The sequence below is a fragment of the Canis lupus genome, chromosome 30, assembly GCF_003254725.2.
Source record: "Canis lupus dingo isolate Sandy chromosome 30, ASM325472v2, whole genome shotgun sequence".
Classification (NCBI taxonomy): Eukaryota; Metazoa; Chordata; class Mammalia; order Carnivora; family Canidae; genus Canis; species Canis lupus.
In genome coordinates, this window is record NC_064272.1 from 20195531 (window position 1) to 20217771 (window position 22241).

The window sequence follows — 22241 nt, forward strand, 5'->3', positions numbered from 1 at the left end:
AAAGTGAAATGATTCTTTGAGTTTACACTGTAAACTGAAAGTCGTGCTCATATGTACAAGTGAATTGGTACTTTTTAGGTAAGTCCCTAAGTAATTTCCAGCATTATATCTGAAGCCAAATTTGAACAGCTGCATTTGGAAGATATTTCAGTCTGATCAGCCATCTGTTTTCTAGATTTACTGGTCTTCTGCTTGATAAGATTTGGATTTTCCAAGGCCAACTTTCTATTTAAACCGATGCATATTACCACCATACTTTGTACTTCCACAAAATATCAGTTTTCTTTCTGCATTTTATCCCTACTTTCAGGTTTTCCCTTTGATCTTAAATGTCTTTGAAACAAGTTCATAGTTAGATTTGGTGAATTCAGGTTTGTTGGTTAAGAAGCTAAAGGAGAGATGTTTAGAGTGTCTCCTCAGTTGATCTGAGCCACAAAGAAAATTCAGATGAATATGTTATACAAAAAAGGGATACGAATTTTTTGTCCTAGCTTTTCTGTGAAAAGAGATAGTCTTTATCTACAGCTATTGTTGTTTTCTGTCTTCTGAGAAAATCATATCTGCATTTGGCTTATGATAATTCAAGCTATGTAAGTAAAAGTAGTAGGATAAAAATTCATCAACATATCTTTAAGTAGTTGAAATTAAATTTAATAAAATGTATTTGTTTTTCCTAATTTTACATAATTAATGGAAGCAGAAGGCATCCTTTAGCTCAGAAATAGTAAATGGAGAAGGAAAAATATAGAATTAGGATGAAGAGGACAGAACAAAGGCAAAAATTAGGAAAAATATTTTTAGATAATAATGCACCAGTAACTAATTTAGTAAATTAAAGGTAAATGTATTGAGACAGTATGATACAACAAAAGTCTTAGGGATGGTCTTTGATATTAATAAGGTTCCTTATCATAGAAAATTACTGAAAATATTTCTTACTAAGGAATATATACAGGAATGCTCTGACACTACTTATAATTCTACAAGGTATTTAGAAACACTGTAAATAGTTGAGAAATGGGATCCCTGGGTGGCTCAGTGGTTTAGCGCCTGCCTTTGGCCCAGGGCATGATCCTGGAAACCCAGGATTGAGTCCTGTGTCAGGCTCCCTGCATGGAGCCTGCTTCCCCCTCTGCCTGTGTCTCTGCCTCTCCCTCTCTCTCTCTCTCTCTCTTTCTCTCATGAATAAATAAATAAAATCTAAAAAAAAAAAAGAGAAAGTTGAGAAAGTTACCACCACATATATATGTGTGGTGAGGATGAGAGGAGAGTAGGAACTAGAAACCGTGAAATAGGAGTCAAAGCATAAGATTAGTTGTCTGGGGGGCAGGGGGAGCATTAGTATCATTAAGTAGTAAGTATGTAAGCATAGAGGAGGTTGCCACAAAATCACATATCTTCTGAGTGTTTGGTAAAGTTTGAAATAAAAAAAAGTTGTATGATGGGGCAGATATGTTCAAAGGGAATTAATTCATGTGGAATATCTCACATGTACTCAGAAATATTACAAATTGTCATCTAAACATAATAGTTTGAGATCCTTCTTTTGGCAAGGGTACAGATTTAATCACTGCATCTGGCCCCCTTTTAGCTGAATAAAACATGAAAAGTTTTCCCGGATTAGCATTAAACTGGCTAGTGTGTGTAAAACTGGATACATTTAACTGGATACATTTCACATTTTTTCCTCTAGACTATCAATAAAGTACTGCTTCAGTATGCTGCGATTGTATCGAGTGACTTCAGTTCATATTGTGATAAAGAAAATGTGGTAAGTAAAACTGTCTCTGCTTTCAAGTATTCTTCAGCTGAGATCCACTTTTTTAAATGAATAAGTAAGTAAGAGAATTGTTTTTCTTTCTGTTTTCAAGGAAAATAGGGAATAGGTATTTAAAGAAATTATTTGAATACTTCTCTAGGTATCCTGACCTAGTTACAATATAGAATTCAGAGGAAGGTTGAGAGCATTTCAGCCAACTTGTGGTTTTCCATGATGATAAGAAACAAGACTCACATAAACAATTAACAACCCACATAATCATAAGACATTGAAGCTGAGATCTAGGAATTAAAGCTTGTTTATGTTAACACCAATAGCATAGTTTGGACACTGGTACAAAGTGAGCACAATTTATCCTTCAGTTTTCAAATAAATTAAAATAGTTAATGCAAGAAAAAGTGCTGGTTTCAACTTTAATTCATTAACTTAGCCTTTTACCTTTTGGATGATTAAGAAAATCTTTATAAAATTCAAGCCAGCATTGGAACTTAAGGCACAAAGAGAAATAAGATATACTGATTATACTCCAAATCACTTTAGTTTTAGTCTCTGGTGGAAGGTGAGATCTTTCCTATTTACCAAATGTATTATTAGGAGAAATACATTGGTAACATTAAGGAATTTTTTTAAAACGCTGAAAAAATATATTACAGAAATTAGTACTAGATTGTTAAAGAGGATAATCAGTTTTCTCCTCTTAAAAAATTAGTTCCCACGATCAGGCAAGTCTAAAAGAGAACTCTCACTGAAACCTCATTGACCTCTTGCTAACAGCTCATTAATATAAGTCAGACTTAATGGTTCTCAAGGGTCTCAGAAGATGCTTCTTTCCCTTCAATTAATATGCTGCCTAGAAATTTTATTACAACTCCCAGGTATCTCAGCAGTGATTTTTAACTGCTGCTGATTATACTCTAATAGGCAAGATAGAATACTTATTTACTGAAAGCATGTATTTTCAATTAAATTTATAATACATTTGCAAAGTATTATGTTGAAAATCAAAACAGCACCAGATAATTTCAGGAAAAATTCTGACCACACTAGGATAGCCAACGTGAAAAAATTGTAAAGGCAGCTATGAATTACCAAGGATAATTCTTGTCATTCAGAAAAGAAAATCAGCCTTAAAAAGACCCCCGCAGACTTTCACTGATATGTTATACATTACATTAACTATACATTAGCATTTTACAGTTTATTTTTATTTTTTAAAACATTAAAAAATGTTTTAAAAATGTTTTTAAAAATATAAGTTAACATTCTACATTTTATTTTTAAAACATTGGAGAAAAATTGTAAATCAATGCTCATAATTAATAAACAATATATTATTCTTTGTATTTTGTTTGTGTGTTTTATACTTTTCCAAATAAAGAAAGAAAACACCCTTGCAAATATTACAGCTCAGGAACTTCTCCTCAGTAGTTTTCTTTCCTAGTTCTTAATATCTTAATGAGTCGTAGACTCTCACTCAAATGCCAAGCATTGTTTCAGCTTTTCCATGAGAGAATAACAATTAACAGCTTAGTTTATGCTTTTAGCTGAGATAAACTGAAGAGATTGTTTTGTACATTTATTTAACTACTATTGATTTCTTTCAGTATCAAGAACATTAAAAGTTTTTTTCTCAGTATATCTATGGCCAATATACTTATTACATATGCAAATTGATCTATAAACCTTTAGAGAGAGACATCCTGTAAGAGATAAACATAACTTTGCTTTCCTAGGGGTCAGAATTACAGATGACAGTTAAAATATCTGTGAAAGAATGATTATTATTTTCTGTGATGTTTCACATAGAAAATGGATCACAAGTTTTTTAATCCCTTTTTCCCATACTCCAAAATATAGCAAAGAAACATATATAAATCAGAATTACTTGATTTTGAATACTTAAAAAAATATTTTTCAACTCAGAAACTGACTTTGTCATGGAGAAATAACCCTAGTCCCAACAGAACTAATTTTCATATTCATTATAGTTTCAGTTCCTAACTTTTTTCCAGATTTAGATCAGATGAAATGTATCATGATATTTTTAGGGAAAAAGCCAAATTATATACAAATAAAAAGATGACAACTTCCACATAGGTTATTTTATCTACCAAAACTCATCAACAAATGATACTTCTAGGGGATCCCTGGGTGGCTCAGCAGTTTAGCGCCTGCATTCGGCCCAGGGTGTGATCCTGGAGTCCCGGGATGGAGTCCCACATTGGCTCCCTGCATGGAGCCTGCTTCTCCCTCTGCCTGTGTCTCTTCTCTCTCTCTCTCTCTCTCTGTGTCTCTCATGAATAAGTAAATAAAATCTTAAAAAAAAATTCTCACAATCCTCCCACGTGAGTACCATTAAAAAAAATACTTCTAAATTAAGTTAATGTTCTCTTTACTGTGTGTGCTATTTGTTTTGTTTTCAATGACTATAGAAGTGCTTAAAATAAAAGCCATTTCCAGATTAGGTTTAAGGTAGATTCATGTAATTCAGTCTTCAGTAGTAGTTTGATAAATTGATATTTCAACATTTCAAAGGCAGAGAAAACTTAATGAAAGAAGAGAGTCTTGTGTTTATTTTTACCTCTCTCTGGATAACTGAATCTCTCTCTCTCTCTTTTTTTTTTTTTTAAATATGTAGCCTTACCTGGAGTCCATAGCAATCCATGCCAAGTGAGCTCATAGTTCATTTTGTTTCTTAGTTCTTATTTTCCATTGGAAATAGTCATATTAAAAGGGCTTGGAAGTTGGTGTTTATACAGTTGGTACTATAGTACTGTTACATGTGCCAAAAAAGATAAACTTAATATCCAATAATAATAGAAGAGTCTACCTAGCTAACTTAGAGCCAGGGTTACAGAGTGATACCACCTTTTACCCATGACTCGTCCTGCCTCTCATTAAGAGTCATGGTCTTCCTTTGACCTTCATTTTCTCTCTGGTAAGTTGTCAAATTCAAGCTAAATCATCCCCATCTCTGATGGAAAAAAGAAAAGAAGAAGAAGAAAGAAAAGAAAAAAGAAAAGAAAAATGAAAAGAAAAGAAAAGAAAAGAAAGAGCAACCAAGTGAGAGAAAGGGAGCAAGATAGGAAGGAAGGAAGCAAGAGGAGGAAGGGAGGGAGGAAGGAAAGAAGAAAAACCCCAATGACCCAGCCCCTAGTGAGGGTTCAGTTTGTTGCCTTTGGGTCAAGATGCTAAATGCCTAGAGAGTCTTGACCATATGTACCTTGGAAAGGATAAGCCCTGATCAAGGGGCTCTCAGTCACAGCTGGGGATCACAGTCATTAGTGGAATATTGGGTTCAGCTACCTGAACAATATCTATGGCAGATGTATCTCAGGTATCTGTGTTAGAGAAATAAAATATTTATGCGACCAGAATCAAAGAAATGGAATCCAAGTTTAAAATTGTATTCATAAATCGAACTTAGGATGTGGTCACTTTAAGAATCAAGTAGGAAGTTTTTCAAAGGTCAGTAATGTGGTTAAAGTAATAATAAAATCTTTCCACTGATGAGTGCTAACACCTCTCTGATGCCTTGTAAACCCTCTCTATGCCTCTCTAATTCATTATTGGCTCATCTCCCAGAAACTTGGAAGATATATCCATTTTCCTTTCACTATTTTCCTCCTCCAAATCAACTGGCTTTTTGGAATCAGAATACAACAAATATTATTCTGTAACTATTCTCAATTCTATTTTCCAATTATAAATTACTATTATTCTAAGTCCACATCTAGTCCTGTCACAGAGCTTTCCATCTCTATGCTATTGTTCTATTTCTGCCTCCTTGGAAACACTGAGTCAAAAAACATTTTTAAACATGTATTCTGTGGAAGGCTCTGTGCAGTACTCTTGGGAGTAAGACAAAGCAGAAGACATAGCACATATGGTGTATTTAAGGTCAGTGGGTGAGATAGTGAAAAGCAATATAAATGTAAAGCTAAATAAATGTCAAGTGAGTACAGAAGAATATAGACCAGGAAAGAGAAAGCTCAAACCTGGAATGATGGATATGATTCAGATAGGCAAAGAGGTTCAAGTGAAGAGGCCACACGCCAAGCCAAGTCAGCATCAAGAAAGCCCAGGTGTTTTGGAGAGAATAAGCTGCTTAAAGGGGAAAGTTACTTATAGTGCAGTAGACAGAGTAGACAGAGATGGGAAGGGAAAACTAGTTTGGAGCCAGATAATTAAACATCTTGAATACCAGTGTGCAAACTTTATCTATAGCCAAAGAGAATACATTAAAGGTGTCTTCCCCCTGCCTTGTATTTTTATTTTTATTTTTTAAAAGACTTTATTTATTTAAGAAAAAGTGTGTGTGCACAAGCAGGGGTGGGGATAGAGGGAGAGGGAGAAGCACACTCCCCCAATGAGCAAGGAGCCCCATGAGGGACTTAATGCCAGGACCCTGAGATCATGACCTGAGGCAAAGGCAGATGCTCAACCAGTGAGCCACCCAGGTATCCCCCACCCCCTTAGTATTTTTAAAATTCAGATGGTGTTTTGGTTTTTTAAATGGTGAAATAGTGGAAAAGTTAAACCATTATCTTTTTCTTAAAGTGTATCTTTAAAAACAGAATTTGGCTCAATGTTAAGAATAAAAGAAATATTAGTAGTAAGTCCCAATGATTTATTGTCTGGGTTTATTATTAAATTGCATTCCCCAAAGTGGTAATATTTCCCTCTTCCGTTCTTAACTCTTAGAAAGTATAATGAAAATAACAGAATTATTTTGTTTGCCAAATATAATAGGACTTCAGTGATAGTTGTATACTTACCACATTTAAGGTATACTCATTCAATAATTTAATGTATGAAGGATTCTCACACCACCTTTTTTGTTGTTGTTTGCTTAATTTAAAGCCCTGTATATTGATGAACAATATTCAGCAATTGCGGGTCCAACTGGAAAAAATGTTTGAATCCATGGGAGGAAAAGAGGTGAGTATATTTTTATGCCTGCATTTGCAAAATGTCTACTTAGAGATTATTAGCAGCATATCTTTTTGCTATGGAAAGTGTCATAATTAAGTTTTTTACATGGGTTAACTAAAGAACAGAAAGTGATATTATTCTAAAATACCATTAACAACTAAGGTGATCATTAACCACAACAAAATACTGATAGTAAATGCATCAGAAGTGTGAATGTGAGGAGGGAGATGGTCAGTAGCCTTTTGTAGTGTGTATCATCATATATACACAAATATATATATGCTAATGATCTATAAAGTTCTACAAACTACAGATTTTTTTTCACCATATTACACAGTGTCAAGTTGATATCAACATTTTTGTTCTGAAATGTGCTTTGTGGCACTAGCAGTTTTTGAGGTATCAGTGGTTTATTATTCACATCTGAAACTCTGTCAAAATGTGTTGCGTGCTGTGTCTGTAATGTGTTGTGTCTTTGTCCAACATCTTTGACTTGCAATTCCCCGAGAAGAAGAAGGAAGGAGAAAGATTCTTTTATGAGGTTTGTGTTAGTAAGCATTTTATCCTTTACCTGGCTGTTTCCTCCAAACCTAAAGACCATTGCACTTCTTATTTATTCTCATTTGCTTGTTTGAATCAGGCAAACAGTGAAATATTAGCTGTGCACCTGCCTCCTGCTCTTGCCACAGTATTTCACAAACCAACATGAGCATCCAGGGACCTGGGGACTGGAGTCAGTGCCAGAGGGAACGTCACATGGCTGGCACCCTCCCACCCCCATCCTTCCCTAAAACAACCCCAAGGGCAGCAGGGATGTAGAAATATTTCTGTTAAAGATTTTAGTTACAGTGTTCCTTACTGTGGTAAGTGTATGAGATGTATGTAAAGCCAGGTCGGATTTCAAAGCAAAGATCCCTTTTATTTGTAAATTTACAAGGCTGCAAAATTTTTTTTTTTTTTAATACCTGACTTCTTCACATGGGATGTTGCTTTGCTGTTAACTCCAAGGAGACATTCATACGTTTCCCTTCCTACAATGTCTTTTTTGCTCTTAGAGCCTCAGTCTTTTGAAAACGAAACCTATTTAGTATCCTACAAACGGGAAACACTAGGATAGGTGTTGAAGGTGCAACACTTCAAAACGAACTTTCATGAGCTGTGCTTCCACTGCAGTATCAGTTTATTTTGTCTAAAATAAGGCTCCATTCCCTATGGTGTGTCAGTGGTTTTTGCACAGTATAAGGGCATAAATCTCCTTTCGAATTCTTTTGCTGAATTAGGGGAGCACTGGCAATTGGGGATCATGTTGGAGAGTCCCTTTTTAATTTTAGTGATGTTTTATATTCAGACTTTAAGTGCACTTACTGTTTGAAGAGCCATGAAGATATCATAATTTCTTGTGGGAGATTTTGCCTCCTTTTGCTGAATTTTAAAGACCACAAATCATGTAAGGATAAAGTTATATTTTAAATGCCATATTTTCAGAAATTTATCCTAATGCTACTTCTGTTTCCTTACTATTCCATGGTTAGACTCTAATGTGAGTAATATGTTGCTGAGCTGAATATCAATAAGACAAATCTGACCTTCATTAAAGGAACCTGTGTGTGCCAAGCCACTCAACTAACCAAAAATGTTGTGGGGCATCTTGTTACCCAATAGGAATGGATTCTTTACCTTGCATAAAATTGTCAGTTTGAAATGTGTGGAATTCACATTATAATTTAGTTACAGTTCAATAGCTAAATCATAGAACTTCTTTCTGGAGAAAGTAATGAAGAAATACTGACATGGATGCCTTCTCCCCTTATGATTCTTGCAGGATCAGTTGCTAAATTCCTTCTACATAATTTAAAGGGAAAACTCAATTCAATCAATGCAATGAATGTCCAGTTTCTAACAATGTAATTTGTTAGGGGACAGCATGGACCCTAGCTCCTTTCTTTCCCTGCTTTTGAATCTTCTACATCCCTTCCCTCTTTATCATCTTTTGATATTCTGTTTCCTTTCTATGCACAGTTTCTTTTATCTGATTATTTTCTACTTTTGCCTCATCATGTGTTATCAGAAAAGTGTTTGGCAGGCCCAGTCAGCCCTGGCATGGGGATTGATGAAACAGCAGGAGGAAGCAAGACCTGAACCCAAGTCTGGGTGTCTCAGTCAGCCTCCATAGAGAAAGAACTGTGATTAATAGAGATTTATGTTAGAGTTGCTACATTCACCTTCCTCCAGGCCCCAGAATCTCAAAATAATAGGCTGAGCCTTTCCAATCCAGTTATGTATGTATGACACTATCTATGTGAGTTCCCTAACTTGAGGCTTTTATAAAGATGAAAAAGCATTTTATTGAGAATGACAGAATTTACCCTTTGACATGAGAAGTTTATAGGGACTTAATGCAGGCATGTGCGATGGTCTTTAAAGGGAGTGTAGAAGAACCAGTTCTTCTCTCCCAATGGAACAGGCTATAAAACCTTGACTGGTATTGTTGAGGAAAGCTTCCCAGTCTAGTTCTTCAGTTTCTTATATTTTTGTCCCCTATCACCTGTGCTAGGATATGCACTTCTTGCTACAAAAATTTAATTAGCAAATGATTAATTGCTTGAGTACTTGCTCCAAATAGTTTTTGATGCTATGTATTTATCAGTTGGCTCCTAACAGCAGCATGGCTTGCCTCTCATACTGTCTGCAGAGTGCTGACCACTTGCAGGCCGGTTGCATGATGCTGTAGCTCTCTGCTGCTTGAACCCACCACTGTTGGGCCAGCTGTTCTCTCCTTATAGGATCAGCCTCTTTTCCCTCTGGAAACAGAAATAATTTTTAAAGCCTTTTCTTTAGGTGGAAAAAAAAAAAAACAACCTACTCTCTTTCTGGAGTCCAAGTTAGCCTAACACTTTGACAGTCCAGGGATGATGCTGTTTGCCCTCAATGGCTTCAATAAAAAACAGTGTTTGAGCAGACACTGTTACTAACTGCATGCACAATATCCTGGAAACCATCTGGGCACTTCTTCTTCTTCTTTTTCTTAATCTAGCACCTATTTAGAAAGAAAAGGGAAGATCAAATCACTAAGTATCTTCTCCTATATTGTGACTTTCCAACATAATTCGTTGCATAAAAATTAAGAGCATGTTTTGGCATAACAACACTCTGATTACTATAAAGAATATAAAAAATATAATAAGTCACACAAGCCATGAAGCAAACATAACCTTAGAAATTAAGGCCAGAGTCTGTGTTGGAAAAAAAGCATCTCATGTGATTTTTCATGTGCATATTGTTTTGGGATACACTAAAATAGATAAAGTAGCCAATCCACAGTATGGGTTGACTTGTGCTAGAAGTTAAAATATGTGCACCTCTATCCCCATACTGCATTACTGTTCCCCTTATGACAAAGTAGCAACAAGGTGATTGTCAGGATGCCAGGTAATAATTTTCATCATTAGTGAATGATCATTTTATCATCCTAAAACAGCTCAAATACCTCAAAAGTGAAACAGATATACTTTGGCTTACATTATTTCAATAGTTTGTTAAATTCAGTATAACTTAGTATGATTCAGTGTAAAACATTGCAAACAAATATATACACTGTATTCATTTTTTCATAAAAATGTATTACTACAGCCTATGAAAAGGACTCAGTTGCATTTCCTTGATCTGCAATCTAATTTATACAAGTACATGAAAAAGAAAATCAGATAATCCAAAATTTAATTTCATTTCAGGAAGTCATGAGATACTGGTTATGAAGCTCTGGAGAGTTTGTAGTAATTTATTTAAAAGAATTCTGACTGTGCTGTGTAAGCAGAAGAGGCATTACTCCTTCATAATATTGCATTGGTACAAACATCCTGAATAGTAGAATCCATAATTATCAATAACTCTGCTAACTTACTGACAGTACTCCAGATGCTAAAAGTTAACCATCATTAAGACATTGAGGGGAAATGGAGGCATTTGTTTGCTTAGCTAAATTCTCATATTCTGCTGGCCACAAAGCAAACTAATTAGATATAATGGTAATATTATTTTTATTGGTACATCTCAAAAAGAATTGAATCTTGACTGATTTCATTGTCGTAAACTTTCCTGAACAGGGCTGACCAAGAATTCTGGAAAATAACCTCATCTATCCTAAATATGTGTATATTTTAATGAGTAGAAGAGCATTGTCTATATCCTCTTTTCATTTTTTAATGTTGAATTTGAAGAGTTAGAAACTGCATCTGACCCAAAAGTGTACACATGTAACTGATTGAAATTCACTGTAAAACCTTTTAGCTGTAAGGACTTAGTCTTCAGCTAAGCAAATCCTTACCAGAGAGAACAGAAGTTGACCCCTATTATATTTTACTTAGCATTATCCTTTTAACTTTATACTTGCTGGCAACAGGGGATTGAAGAACACTTGTTTAAAGGAAATAATACTTTATGCTAGTAGTTCTCGAACTTCGGTATGCATCAGAACTACCTGGGTAGCTGATTAAAACACACATTGCTGAATTCCATCCCTAGACTTTTTGGTCTTGGGAAGGGCCTGATGATTTGCATTCTGAACAAATTCCCAGCTGATACTGATCAACTGCTCAAGAGACCACATTCTGAGGGTTACCCCTCTTTGCTTTTAGGACAGCAACTAGGTAATTAGGATATGTCTCAGAATGCCCCTTTGTCTTATCTGTGCAACACGTTTAACCAATCTGCTTGATATGTTTTAATCTGGAGAACACAAAGGATTCAATGTGTTTTAATGGACTTTGAGACAGCATGCTGTAGTACAGGCAAATGTACTATTGTATTACGGAATGTAGTAATCCAGAAATATAGGTGACCAATTTCTAGTGATAAATATTTTTTTAACATTCTAGACTTTATGCTTGTGTTTTATGTATAATTTTATCAAAAGGTTGTGGTGGTGTATGGAAGCTGAGCTTTATGTTCAGGTTTCTGATCTGTCTTCACCTTTTCTTTTTAATGTACATAGAGATATAACTCACAAGTTAATACATTAATGAGAATCAATCTCTTTTTCAGCAATCACAAAGTATAAAATATTAGATGTCTTAGATAATAAAATAGACAATTTAAACTAGTTATATCTTCCTTTTAGTTCTAAAATTGTTTCTGAAGGCAATTTGCAGTTTTTTTCTATTTAATAGAAGAGTCTATTGTTGCCAGTTATATTTACTGGATCTGTAGAGCAGCAGGCATTGAGTTAGGAGGTTTATTAATGGAGTCAGAACAATTAAAGTAATAAGGTTTGGGAATGGAACCCCCCCAACACTTTCTAAATTTGAAAATATCTCTTAAATGAAAGTTGTAATTGTTATGTCTCACCCTGCAACAATTGAAAACATAAACTGAAACCTCTAGCTTTTTAATGTGTAAATAGAGCTTAAAGGTGGGATGTCATTTGGATGAATTCAGTAGAAGCAAGCAGCTATTTTTAGATATGGCAGTAGATAACAAGGAGAACTGAATGTTTGAGGCAGTGGCCTTTCATTTTGGCAGCATGCAGCTCTTGCAGGGTTTCTTTTTCCTCTGAGCCATCTCTACAATTATAGTTAACAAATCGGACTTAGTATAAAATCGAAAGAATAATGAAGCCCAGTCGGGAAAATTGCATTGAGGTAATTTAATAAATATGATTATGAATTTAGCGCTAACACCACAGAAAGCTCAGCTAAGTGCTAAGCTTGTGAAATTAAGAAAAGGTGCTAGCTAGGAGGCTGAGAAGTTTCTGAGCGGGTGACCCAGGTCAGGATGAAATAAAGACTCAAGCAGGTGCTGCTGGTCAACTACATTGCCTGGAGCATTCCCAGGAGATCACAGGGTCACTCTTGTGCCATCAAGTCTCTTTTGAAACTAACCTTTCTCTGAACCTTACAAAAACTTGAGAGAATACAAGCCACAGCCAGGAGGGAGGAAAAAAAGAATTTAACTACCATTTTCCATAATAGATCTATTTTACTGTTTTGTGATCCTCCTCGATTGTTTATGCCTGCCTTCACAAACCATAAATCAATGTAACCAGGCAAACTTCTCTAATCCAGCCTGACTCCTTCTTCTACTTGATTGAGGAGCCTGCAGGCATCTCATGCAAATGGCTCACTGATAAATTATGTCCCCATGGATTAATGTTCAACAGGTACTTAGTTCAGCTTATTGAACAGACTATATTCACATCACCCAGCAGTAGATGGATGCAGTAGTGTGAACAGCAGAGTTGGAAAGACAGACTGAGACAGGGCATAAAGGCAATTTTTACAGAATAAATTCTGAATTAAATTATGTGCCTTGTTTCTTCTCCTTAATCCTACTCTGTTAGTTTCATGGTTAGTCAGTCAACAGATGGAGCTAAATAAGCCCAAATTTCCTTCTCAGTCAAGATATTGAACTTATTTTTTAATGAAGATTTTCAGATGAGACTTTCCTTAAAAAAATAACTTCTTAGCTGCTTCTCCATCCTCATGTGTCCCCCAGATATGTCAGGGAGCATGGCACATGGTCTAGGCCTTGGTTTTCCCACTTTTAAGAAAGAGGAAATGGTACTGTATGATTTCTGAAGTTCATTCTAATTCCAAAACTCTGGTTATAAGGACAACAACCTTGTTAGCAATCCAGAGAGTAAAGGTCTAGTCTATGTGTTGTAGGTGAGAAGGAAAAAAACCTGTTTAAAGTAAGAGGAAAGATGTCATGTCACTCATATAAGGTTTGAAGGTATAATTTTTTTAAAAGTACAGAGAAGAAAAGCCCTTTCCCCCCCTTTCAGTTGTCTAGGCTGAAGAACGGAACTTAACATATCTCAAAGGCATTTTAGTTGATTTGAAGCACAATGACAGTTGGATTTACTGCATACTCTCCTTAATTAGGATGAGAGACAGCTGCTGATGTTCAGCTTTTGAAGCCAGAAGTTAGAAGCATGAATTTATATAACTGATACTTGAGCATAACAGTTCATGCAAATCCGAACGGCATAAAGAAAGTGTCATAGTCTGTCTCTTAAAATGGTTTTGTGAATTGTTAGGGAAGGTCTCTTCAAGAGGACTAAAACAGGAAACAAATGACAGGGTAGCATTGGTGGAGCTAGGACGGATTTTTATTTTTGTAATGCAGAAGACCTATATGTTTTTAAATTTCAGACAACATATCACAGTACCCATGTTGGATGCCATAGCTGCACAAAGTGAATTAGGGCATTTCAAGGAGAGCAATTTCCTACTGGATTCACTAGGGAATGTTCAGTGATTTCTCAATCATATATTTTAAGTTGAGCTAGCCATTTTAGGATGGATAAATTTTGGTTAAATAGAAGGTTGGAGAGAAGTGATATTTAAAAAACAAAACAAACAAACAAAAGAATAGCCCAGATAAGCTTACCATAAATTACTTGAAGCATTTCCCTTGTTGAAAACCAACTAGCAGGGTCAGTAAGTTTAGCCTTTATTAAAACAACTTTAGGAATGGCAGGAGAATAAAATAGAAGAGGGAATAAGAACACAACTTTGAGATGCTTGCATTATAGTCTAAATGAAAATAATTCTGCATCCGAAATTGAAGAGGATAGGACAGATGGAGAAAATATTTCAGAGATATTATCAATCATATTTGGTATCCAAGTAAATGGATAGAATCCAAGGTAGAAGGCAAAGAGGAGTCAAAGATGATTTTCATATTTCTGCCTTAAGCAACTGTATGCTAGCAATCAAGTCAGGGATATAAAGATGAGCAGGTAATAAGTTCACTTTTTGATATGTTGACATTTAGATCATCCAAGTAGAAAAGGCCAATAGGCACATTATGAGAATATAAATATAGGCATATTATGAGAATATAGACATGATGCTCAGGCATCTTGTTAAAGCTATAGATATTGATTCAGGGGGTCATTAGTGTAGGGGTGGGAGTTAAAGACATAGGCATGGATGTGATTGCTCAAGAAGATAGGATAGAGTGAAAAAAAGATGAGGAAGAGAAAAATGGACATCAATTAAGATCTAAGGAGTATACAGAGGAAGGGAAGTCAGCAAATGAGACAGATGATAGGCAGAAAAATAGGAGAGCTAGGAGAAGGTAGTCTCTGGAGAAAGCAACAGTGAATGCAGGATGAGTATGTTGAATAAAGTTATTGGAGATCACATTTAAGAAATCACTGCTGATCTATATGTGAACATTTCCGTGGAGTACCCAGAGCAGCAACTATACTAGAGGTGATGCATATTTAAGAAATGAGGTAATAATTCTTACTTTTATGTTGTAAATAGTTTGATGGTCAAGAAAAGAAAAAAATATTAGCATGATGGTGATGAGAAGATAGTACCAAATACTTGGACTTTTTTTCTTCCATTTGTTCCATTTTTTTAAACAAAATGTTGTTTGAGCACATATATAGGATGGGGTAAAGAAGATAATGATGGAGAGACAGAAGACAGAAAGGGATATTTGATGGAACAAAATCTAAAAGAAGCAACCAAGTTGAACAATGCTTTTCTTAGAAATGAGACTTTCTTTTTTCATAGAAAGAGTTATGAAATTTACATTTATTAGAGGATTTTTTCTGCAAAAATCTTCAAGGTATGAAATCCACCAGTCTAACAATCAAATATTGGACCCTGTGTAGATGAGGACCACAGAATAATCATCCTCCCCAATTGGCACTTACTCAGCTAAGCAAATAATGGAACTTTAATACTGATGAGCTGAACAGGAGGAAAAATAGCCTAGTAGACTGAAAAGAACAGAAAAGAAATTAGATAGTAATAAACAATGGAGAAAAAGAATAAAACACAAAATTTCTTCCCATGAAGCCTTTATTTTTCAAGAGTAGGTATTGAGCTCTTGAAAGGGTTTAAATGCCACCTTCAACTGACTCTATCTCCAGCAAGTGCCTGATAGTTGGGTTAACAATTGCCATTTTAAAAGGGTGAAATAACATGTACTCCCTTCACATCCCTTAGGGAAAGAATCTATTGCTGGTGAAAAATGAAAAAACAAACAAAACATACAGAGTGGGTATGGTAACCATATTTTTGGAACCAAACGAATATCAGGGCATAATCTGACATGGTCTGACAATGAGATAAAAATTTGAAATCATGACTAAGTTTGTAACTCCAGAATATATGGTTGCTAAGGAATGAGAGATTTCAAATGCAGAAGTATTCTATTAATAGTCAATGCAAATTATCACTCCAAGGAGAAGGAGGACTCTGCATATCAGGATTTCCTTTGAGGGAAAATTTTCATGCTTCTTTCTGCCCTCACCTCCTGCCTCAAATACTTAGTAAATGCCTAGGCATGCGGCAGTAGACACCCAGAATGGACAGCTAGGTAAGATAGATTTCAGTGGAACAGACAGATTAAAAGGAGAACAATTTAAAGAGAGAGTTTTATAGACCCTTGCAGTAAATAGCACAATTAGTACAAGCTCCTAACTGTGTGGGGCCAGAAACATGGGGAGGGGGGAGAATTGAGGTGATAAGTAAATTGTCTTTTAAAGGAAAAGTAGAAGTGGGCCTTAAGGAAGAAGAACTTAAAAGATAACTTGCATGCTAGCTATCTCTTCCAGACAGGTTATTTATATTATCACAGCTCAGTGGTGTAAAATATCACAGTGGTGTAAAAAGTCCAGATGGTACCTATGTATGACTATGGTTCATTCTGATCATTAGAACCACACTTTGCCAGCCTTGATTTTGGAATTCTAAAACCTTTCATGGAGTGTGGGTAAGATCAGTTTTGAAAGCTTTACCATAAATTCAGAATTTGACTCTGTATTCTTAAATTTTTCTCTATCTATGGAGCCATTTATTGTTTATTTTTTGCCAGCCAAGTTGCTTAGGTACACATGATAATTCAGTTTCCAATTAGAATAAATTTATTAACTGTGACTTTTGAATGCTTCATTTCTTTCTTTTTTTGTTTTTAATAATAACAATACAAAAATGCAAGTTATTTTTGATATTTGATGTCATATCGATGTTAGAACAGGCTAAATTTTAAATCTTGGGGGGAAAAATTCACAACTGATATATTTCCTTAAGGCCCACTTCTACTTTTCCTTTAAAAGACAATTTTCCTGTCATCTATTACCTTTTCAAAGTAGCCAATAATTTTTAAGATGTACTATTGGTAATTTAAGCAATAAAGGCTGAAAGCCCAAGTTGTTATTCCATATAAACTTGAGGAAGTTTGTGGTAGTAAAGAAAATTTCTTCAATATGGGCACATAAAAAAATGCAGAACTCAAGAAATGGTTAATTTTCTGCCTAAAGGGATTGTCTTAAAGCTGGATGAATATGATATTTATGATAATTATTATTAAAAAGACTGGTAATTGAGCCTCATAATTACTGTTTCTGTTTTAATGGCATGATTTGGATCAGATAAACATCAAGTACTTAAACTAAACCTTTTCTTCTTTTGCCTGGTTACATGACAGAGGCATTTGTCTGCACCCACTTAGAAATTTAAGCTTCCGTCAGGAAATGAAAACTGTCATCCAATATTTAAATTGCTATAGATTTGACAGTTTCATTTATTCAAGCAACAGCCAATTATTTGATAAGAAATTTCCATTCACAAAATACCAAAGGTGGACTAAAATAATTTTTGAGAAAATAGCATAATTTTATCCAACTGACCTATCTAACCACTGTATATGACTTTAAAGTCATTATCTTAGCAGGTGAAAAAAACTTCAATATGTATAACAAACTAATATGAAGACAAAAATACACATTTTAAATAAGAAGCAACCCCATTTCCTGAAGAAAATTCTCCTCTCACTGCCATTTCCTGGGAAGTGGCAGGTGTGTAGGTAGGGAACTACCACCTATCACCCCAAGTGGCTTATCAAAGAGTGGGGAGCCTGAAGAAAACCAGAGAGGGGCTTCTTTATCATTGCCATTCCCCAGCCATCTTATCCAAATGAAATCAGGTTAAAATTGGTATTAGGTCGATGGCAAAAATATAATAGAAAAATTCAGCCTGCATGGTTCCCTAAGATTTGGACAGGCAATTCACAAATATTTTCTTGGTTAAAGTTTGAGGAGTTGTGGTTTATTAGGATATTTGCACTTTAATGCCTATTAGTGTCTTTTTAAAAAAATAAGTAATTGTCTTTCTGAATCATTGCTTTATAATCAGCTATAGTTTAATGGAACTCTCAGAAAGCATGAGACTCAAGGATATTCCATTTTTCCAACTCCTAGAGAAATTTATATTTGCTATACTAGCTCATGTGTCTGTGGGTAAGAGCCATGAGCCTGTCTGTTGATAGGGACAGAAAAAAGATAAAGTCTGGAAGAATTACATTGGCTCTATAGAAGGGCAGCAAAAACTAATGCTGAAACCACCAGAATTTGAGTCAAAGTTAACATCAAGGATTGATCTAATATCAATAGTCAGATATACCAAATGAAATTTATTTCCATTCAAGTACTTTTAGTCATGTTAATACAAGCCAGAGCTACCCAGCATGTTGAGATATATATATATTTCTCTCTAACAATTTCTTAGTACTGGAAAATGCTCTTGAAACATTATAGTACTTAATGGCGAGGACTCCTGACTCCCAGGAGTTTAAATTGATATTGATATTGGATCCTGTATTTTCTGGTGTCTTTCTTGGGTTCTCCTTTTTACACTAAGTTCTCCTTTAATTTGTTTTACTCCCAAAAGTTACTTTTATCCTATTCCTGCTTTTCAATAGTAGATCAGCTTGTGTAAGAATTATAGATACTAATGGCAGGAAACTAATTTCTAAAGATTCAAAGGAAGGTTGACTTAAATTTCAGAGAATATTCTAGATTACATGAATTCCTATCAACTTGAGGCAGTATATCTATTACAAGTCATTCTTTTCTGAAAATTGGCTTGCAAAAAACATAATGAACAGAGTAAGTTTCAAAAATGCTAATAAAGCTTGTGTTGACCCTGAACTTTAATTACAGAAAATATTGTGTCATATAATAGGTTGATGTATTTGTTTATGTTTATGTATAGTATAGATTTTATGGTAATAGTTAACATTTTCAGAAATACAACCAAATAAAAAGAATAGTTGACTTTTAAAGTTTGCATTGGAGGCAGCCTGGGTGGCTCAGTGGTTTAGCACCACCTTCAGCCCAGGGAGTGATCCTGGAGACCCAGAATCGAGTCCTGCGTTGGGCTTCCTGCATGGGGCCTGCTTCTCCCTCTGCCTGTGTCTCTCTGCTTCTCTCTCTATATATATATCTCTCATGAATAAATAAATAAAATATTTAATAAATAAATAAAGCTTGCATTGGAAAAGCAAACTTTGAATATAAGTTATCTTAATTTAATTATTTTTCTTTTGACCCAAATTTGGTCAGTAGCTTAACTTCAATTTATAAATATTTGAATACTTAAAGAAAAATGAAAATAAGATCATAAACATTGGATCTTGAACTCTGAGCTGCAAAATGGCATCTAGGAAGAAAAGTCAGGCCTATCACCTCATAGAAACATTGGAGTGCTTGGATAAATTATTTTCCCTATTCTTTTAATTCCACAATTAGAAAAAGATAAAAATACCTTCAAATAGGCTACAATGCATTACTCAAAATTAATTTATCTTACTGATTTGAATTTTCAATAGGCTTGTTTATTTACAGGGATATTAAAGATTGAAATTTTGAAGCAACATACATATTCAACTAATGTATAACATGATATATTTTTGAGGTTATAAAGTTACCATGTTCTGGAGATTATCTTGTCATGCCTTGAATCCCATTGCTGTAACCAACAAAGGCTTTGCTACCTAGCTCTTATTTCTATGCATGCCATGCATTTCAATCAATTTTTTCATATATATTTAGAATTTCCTAGATTTTGCACTTGAAGTCAGAGGTTATAAAAAAGGAAAAGAAAGAGGATGTGTGTGTTGTGTTGTTTGAAGTTTGCCTTATAACAAGCAAATTGCCTGTAAGAGAAACAAAAACATGCTTTCTCAGAACTCCAAAGTAATATTGTTTATGGTCTCTCTGCAGCTAGACCCTGAAGCTAGTACTATTCTAAAAGAACTTCAAGTTAAACTCAATGGGGTTCTGGATGAGCTCAGCATCACTTATGGTGAAAGGTAAGTGGCCTAAGTAGTTATTATCAAACTGTGTTAGGTTTCAGCTACTAGTAATCATACTTCCAAGCTGTTTCTCTCCTCTTACTGGCTAAATCCATTTAACTTCAAGAATCAATTCAAGCATTATCTCCTCTCAACAGTTATTCAGGACTCAACAATTGAACAGTGGTGTCTTGCTACATGTTTCCCAGAACCTTGTATAATCCTTCTTTGGGTAGCATGTTAAACAGTATGCTTTCAGTTCTGGTTTACTTGCCTATCTCCAGTAAGCCATGCATTCCTGGTAGAAACCACATATCTCATCCCTACTTGAAATTCTGGTGTTTAGAGCTCAGCAATTTGCTGTTGAAAGAATGGAGGGTGGGAGAAAGGCAAGGAGAAAATCTTTACATACAAAAGAAGACTGAGGTGCATGTATGCCATTTATATCAATGTAGTTGCACTTTCAAATAACTGAATCCAACCCCATAACCTAATTAAGTCAGGATTCTAGATTTTAGGGTTTAGAATTTTTAATTACCCCATGAAATAGTAATGGCAAATTTTTCCCCCTATTTAAAAAAAATAAATTAACTCTATTTGTCTATAGTGTGGCTCTAAAGAAAGAACAATTCATCCTAGATAAACTTCACTTTGGTCCTATAGGAAAAGGTCATTATATCCTTATCAAATGTTAAAATAGAAAATCAAACACATCTTTGAAGAGGTTCATTAACTTCATACAGAATTTGCTTTAAATATTGGTTCAATAAATGTTGATTTATTGTGTTCAGTTCTCAAATGACCCTATAAAAATCACTCTATTGGCTAATATCTTGTTTAGAATTTCTGCTTCCATGTTCATCAGGGATATTGGTCTATAATTCTCCTTTTTGGTAGGGTCTTTGTCTGGTTTTGGAATTAAGGTGATGCTGGCCTCATAGAATGAGTTTGGAAGTATTCCATCCCTTTCTATCTTTTGGAACAGCTTTAGTAGAATAGGTATTGTTTCTTCTTTAAATGTTTGATAGAGTTCCCCTTGGAAACCATCTGGCCCTGGACTCTTGTGTTTTGATAAAAATCACTCTAATGGTGAAGACTAGGTATCCCTTTGGACCCCACTCATCGCTTACTTTTGGATTTTGGAAAGATACATAATAAACATTCATTGATTAAATATGATAATTTTATATCAGACTGAAAAGAAAAAGACACTAAAAGGGTCATATATTTTTTTCAAATATAGCAATGATGCAAAGTAAAGTCCCATATTGCCCTTCTCTTTATTTTCATGATTATGTTCATTGTCTTTATACAGCCCATATTCACAGCTCAGGTGCTGATCAAGAGATAGCCTTGCTGTATTGAGCGCAGGGTGATTGCTCTGCCTTCTGTTTTGTGTTGTTAGCTGACCTGGATGATTCTGCTTATTTGGCCTAGATGTTAGTAAGCAACTTGGGGATTCTGTTTACCTGGAGTTGGAGATGTAGACAATGTCCCAGAGACGTCAGGCCTCATCGGCTCTGACTTGAGTGACACTTAGTTGATGGGGACCTTCAGTCAGCCATATTAGGCTTAATGCAGGCTTCATTGTAGTTGTGAATTAATATGTGGTTAGCAAAGACCATTGCCTTCAGCTGGGAAGGAAAAAGAATATTTAGCAAAATCAGGTAAAATAAAATGGTGTCAGGGAGAGCAAGGGGTGTTCAGGGCCTTATAGGAAATAAGATGAGTAAACAGGTTAGAAATCAGAATAGGAAGATAAAAAGTACATTAAAATTACTTTCTGTACTACAGCCAATTCATCCTTATGAATAAATACTTTTTAAATTTTGTTTTGTTCTGTTTTGTTTGATGGAGGGGGTAGAATTCAGTTTATGAAGACTATAATATAAATTATAATTTTAAAAATGTGAGCAAACTTTAGTTATGAAATAAAGAGTGATGTTCTTAGAAGGGCACTGGAAGTATTTTGTTCATATGAAGCCAGCTATTTTAACCTAGATATTGAAACTCCTGGTTATCTGGTACCATTTCTTCTTAATTTTTTTTAAATATAGGGAAGAATTCACTATTTTGTGCACTTAGGGCTAGGATTATTAGAATAAACAACTCACATGTCATGCTTTTCTTATAAAAAGAATGATTATTATATATCTGTTGGTTTGAATTTATTTCTCACATGGTCAACCAGATCATATACACTGGTGGGTGGGGAGCCTATAATGATCAGGGTGACCATGCTGTGAAGTCAAACTGGATCATTTTAATCTGAATGTACCCTCTTTAAGAGTCTTAATTAGCAGTTTAGAGGTTTAAAATTAAGTGTGTAATTAATTGTCCCAAATCTATTTTATCTGGTGTTATTAAAACCCACAATTAAATAATTCTAGTATATGGAGCTGGTAGGATGATTATACATCACAGTAAAGGCGGC

At 34.9% G+C, this 22241-nt stretch overlaps 1 protein-coding gene across 1 annotated transcript in view; it reads left to right on the plus strand.

The window, feature by feature from the left end:
- The window catches only part of UNC13C (unc-13 homolog C), a 540818-nt gene that overhangs the window by 425539 nt on the left and 93038 nt on the right, over positions 1–22241 (plus strand). The window contains exons 22-24 of the mRNA XM_049104442.1: positions 1694–1771; positions 6644–6721; positions 19737–19825. Of these exons, the coding sequence (XP_048960399.1) occupies positions 1694–1771; positions 6644–6721; positions 19737–19825 (245 nt within the window). The remainder of the gene's footprint in view (positions 1–1693; positions 1772–6643; positions 6722–19736; positions 19826–22241) is intronic.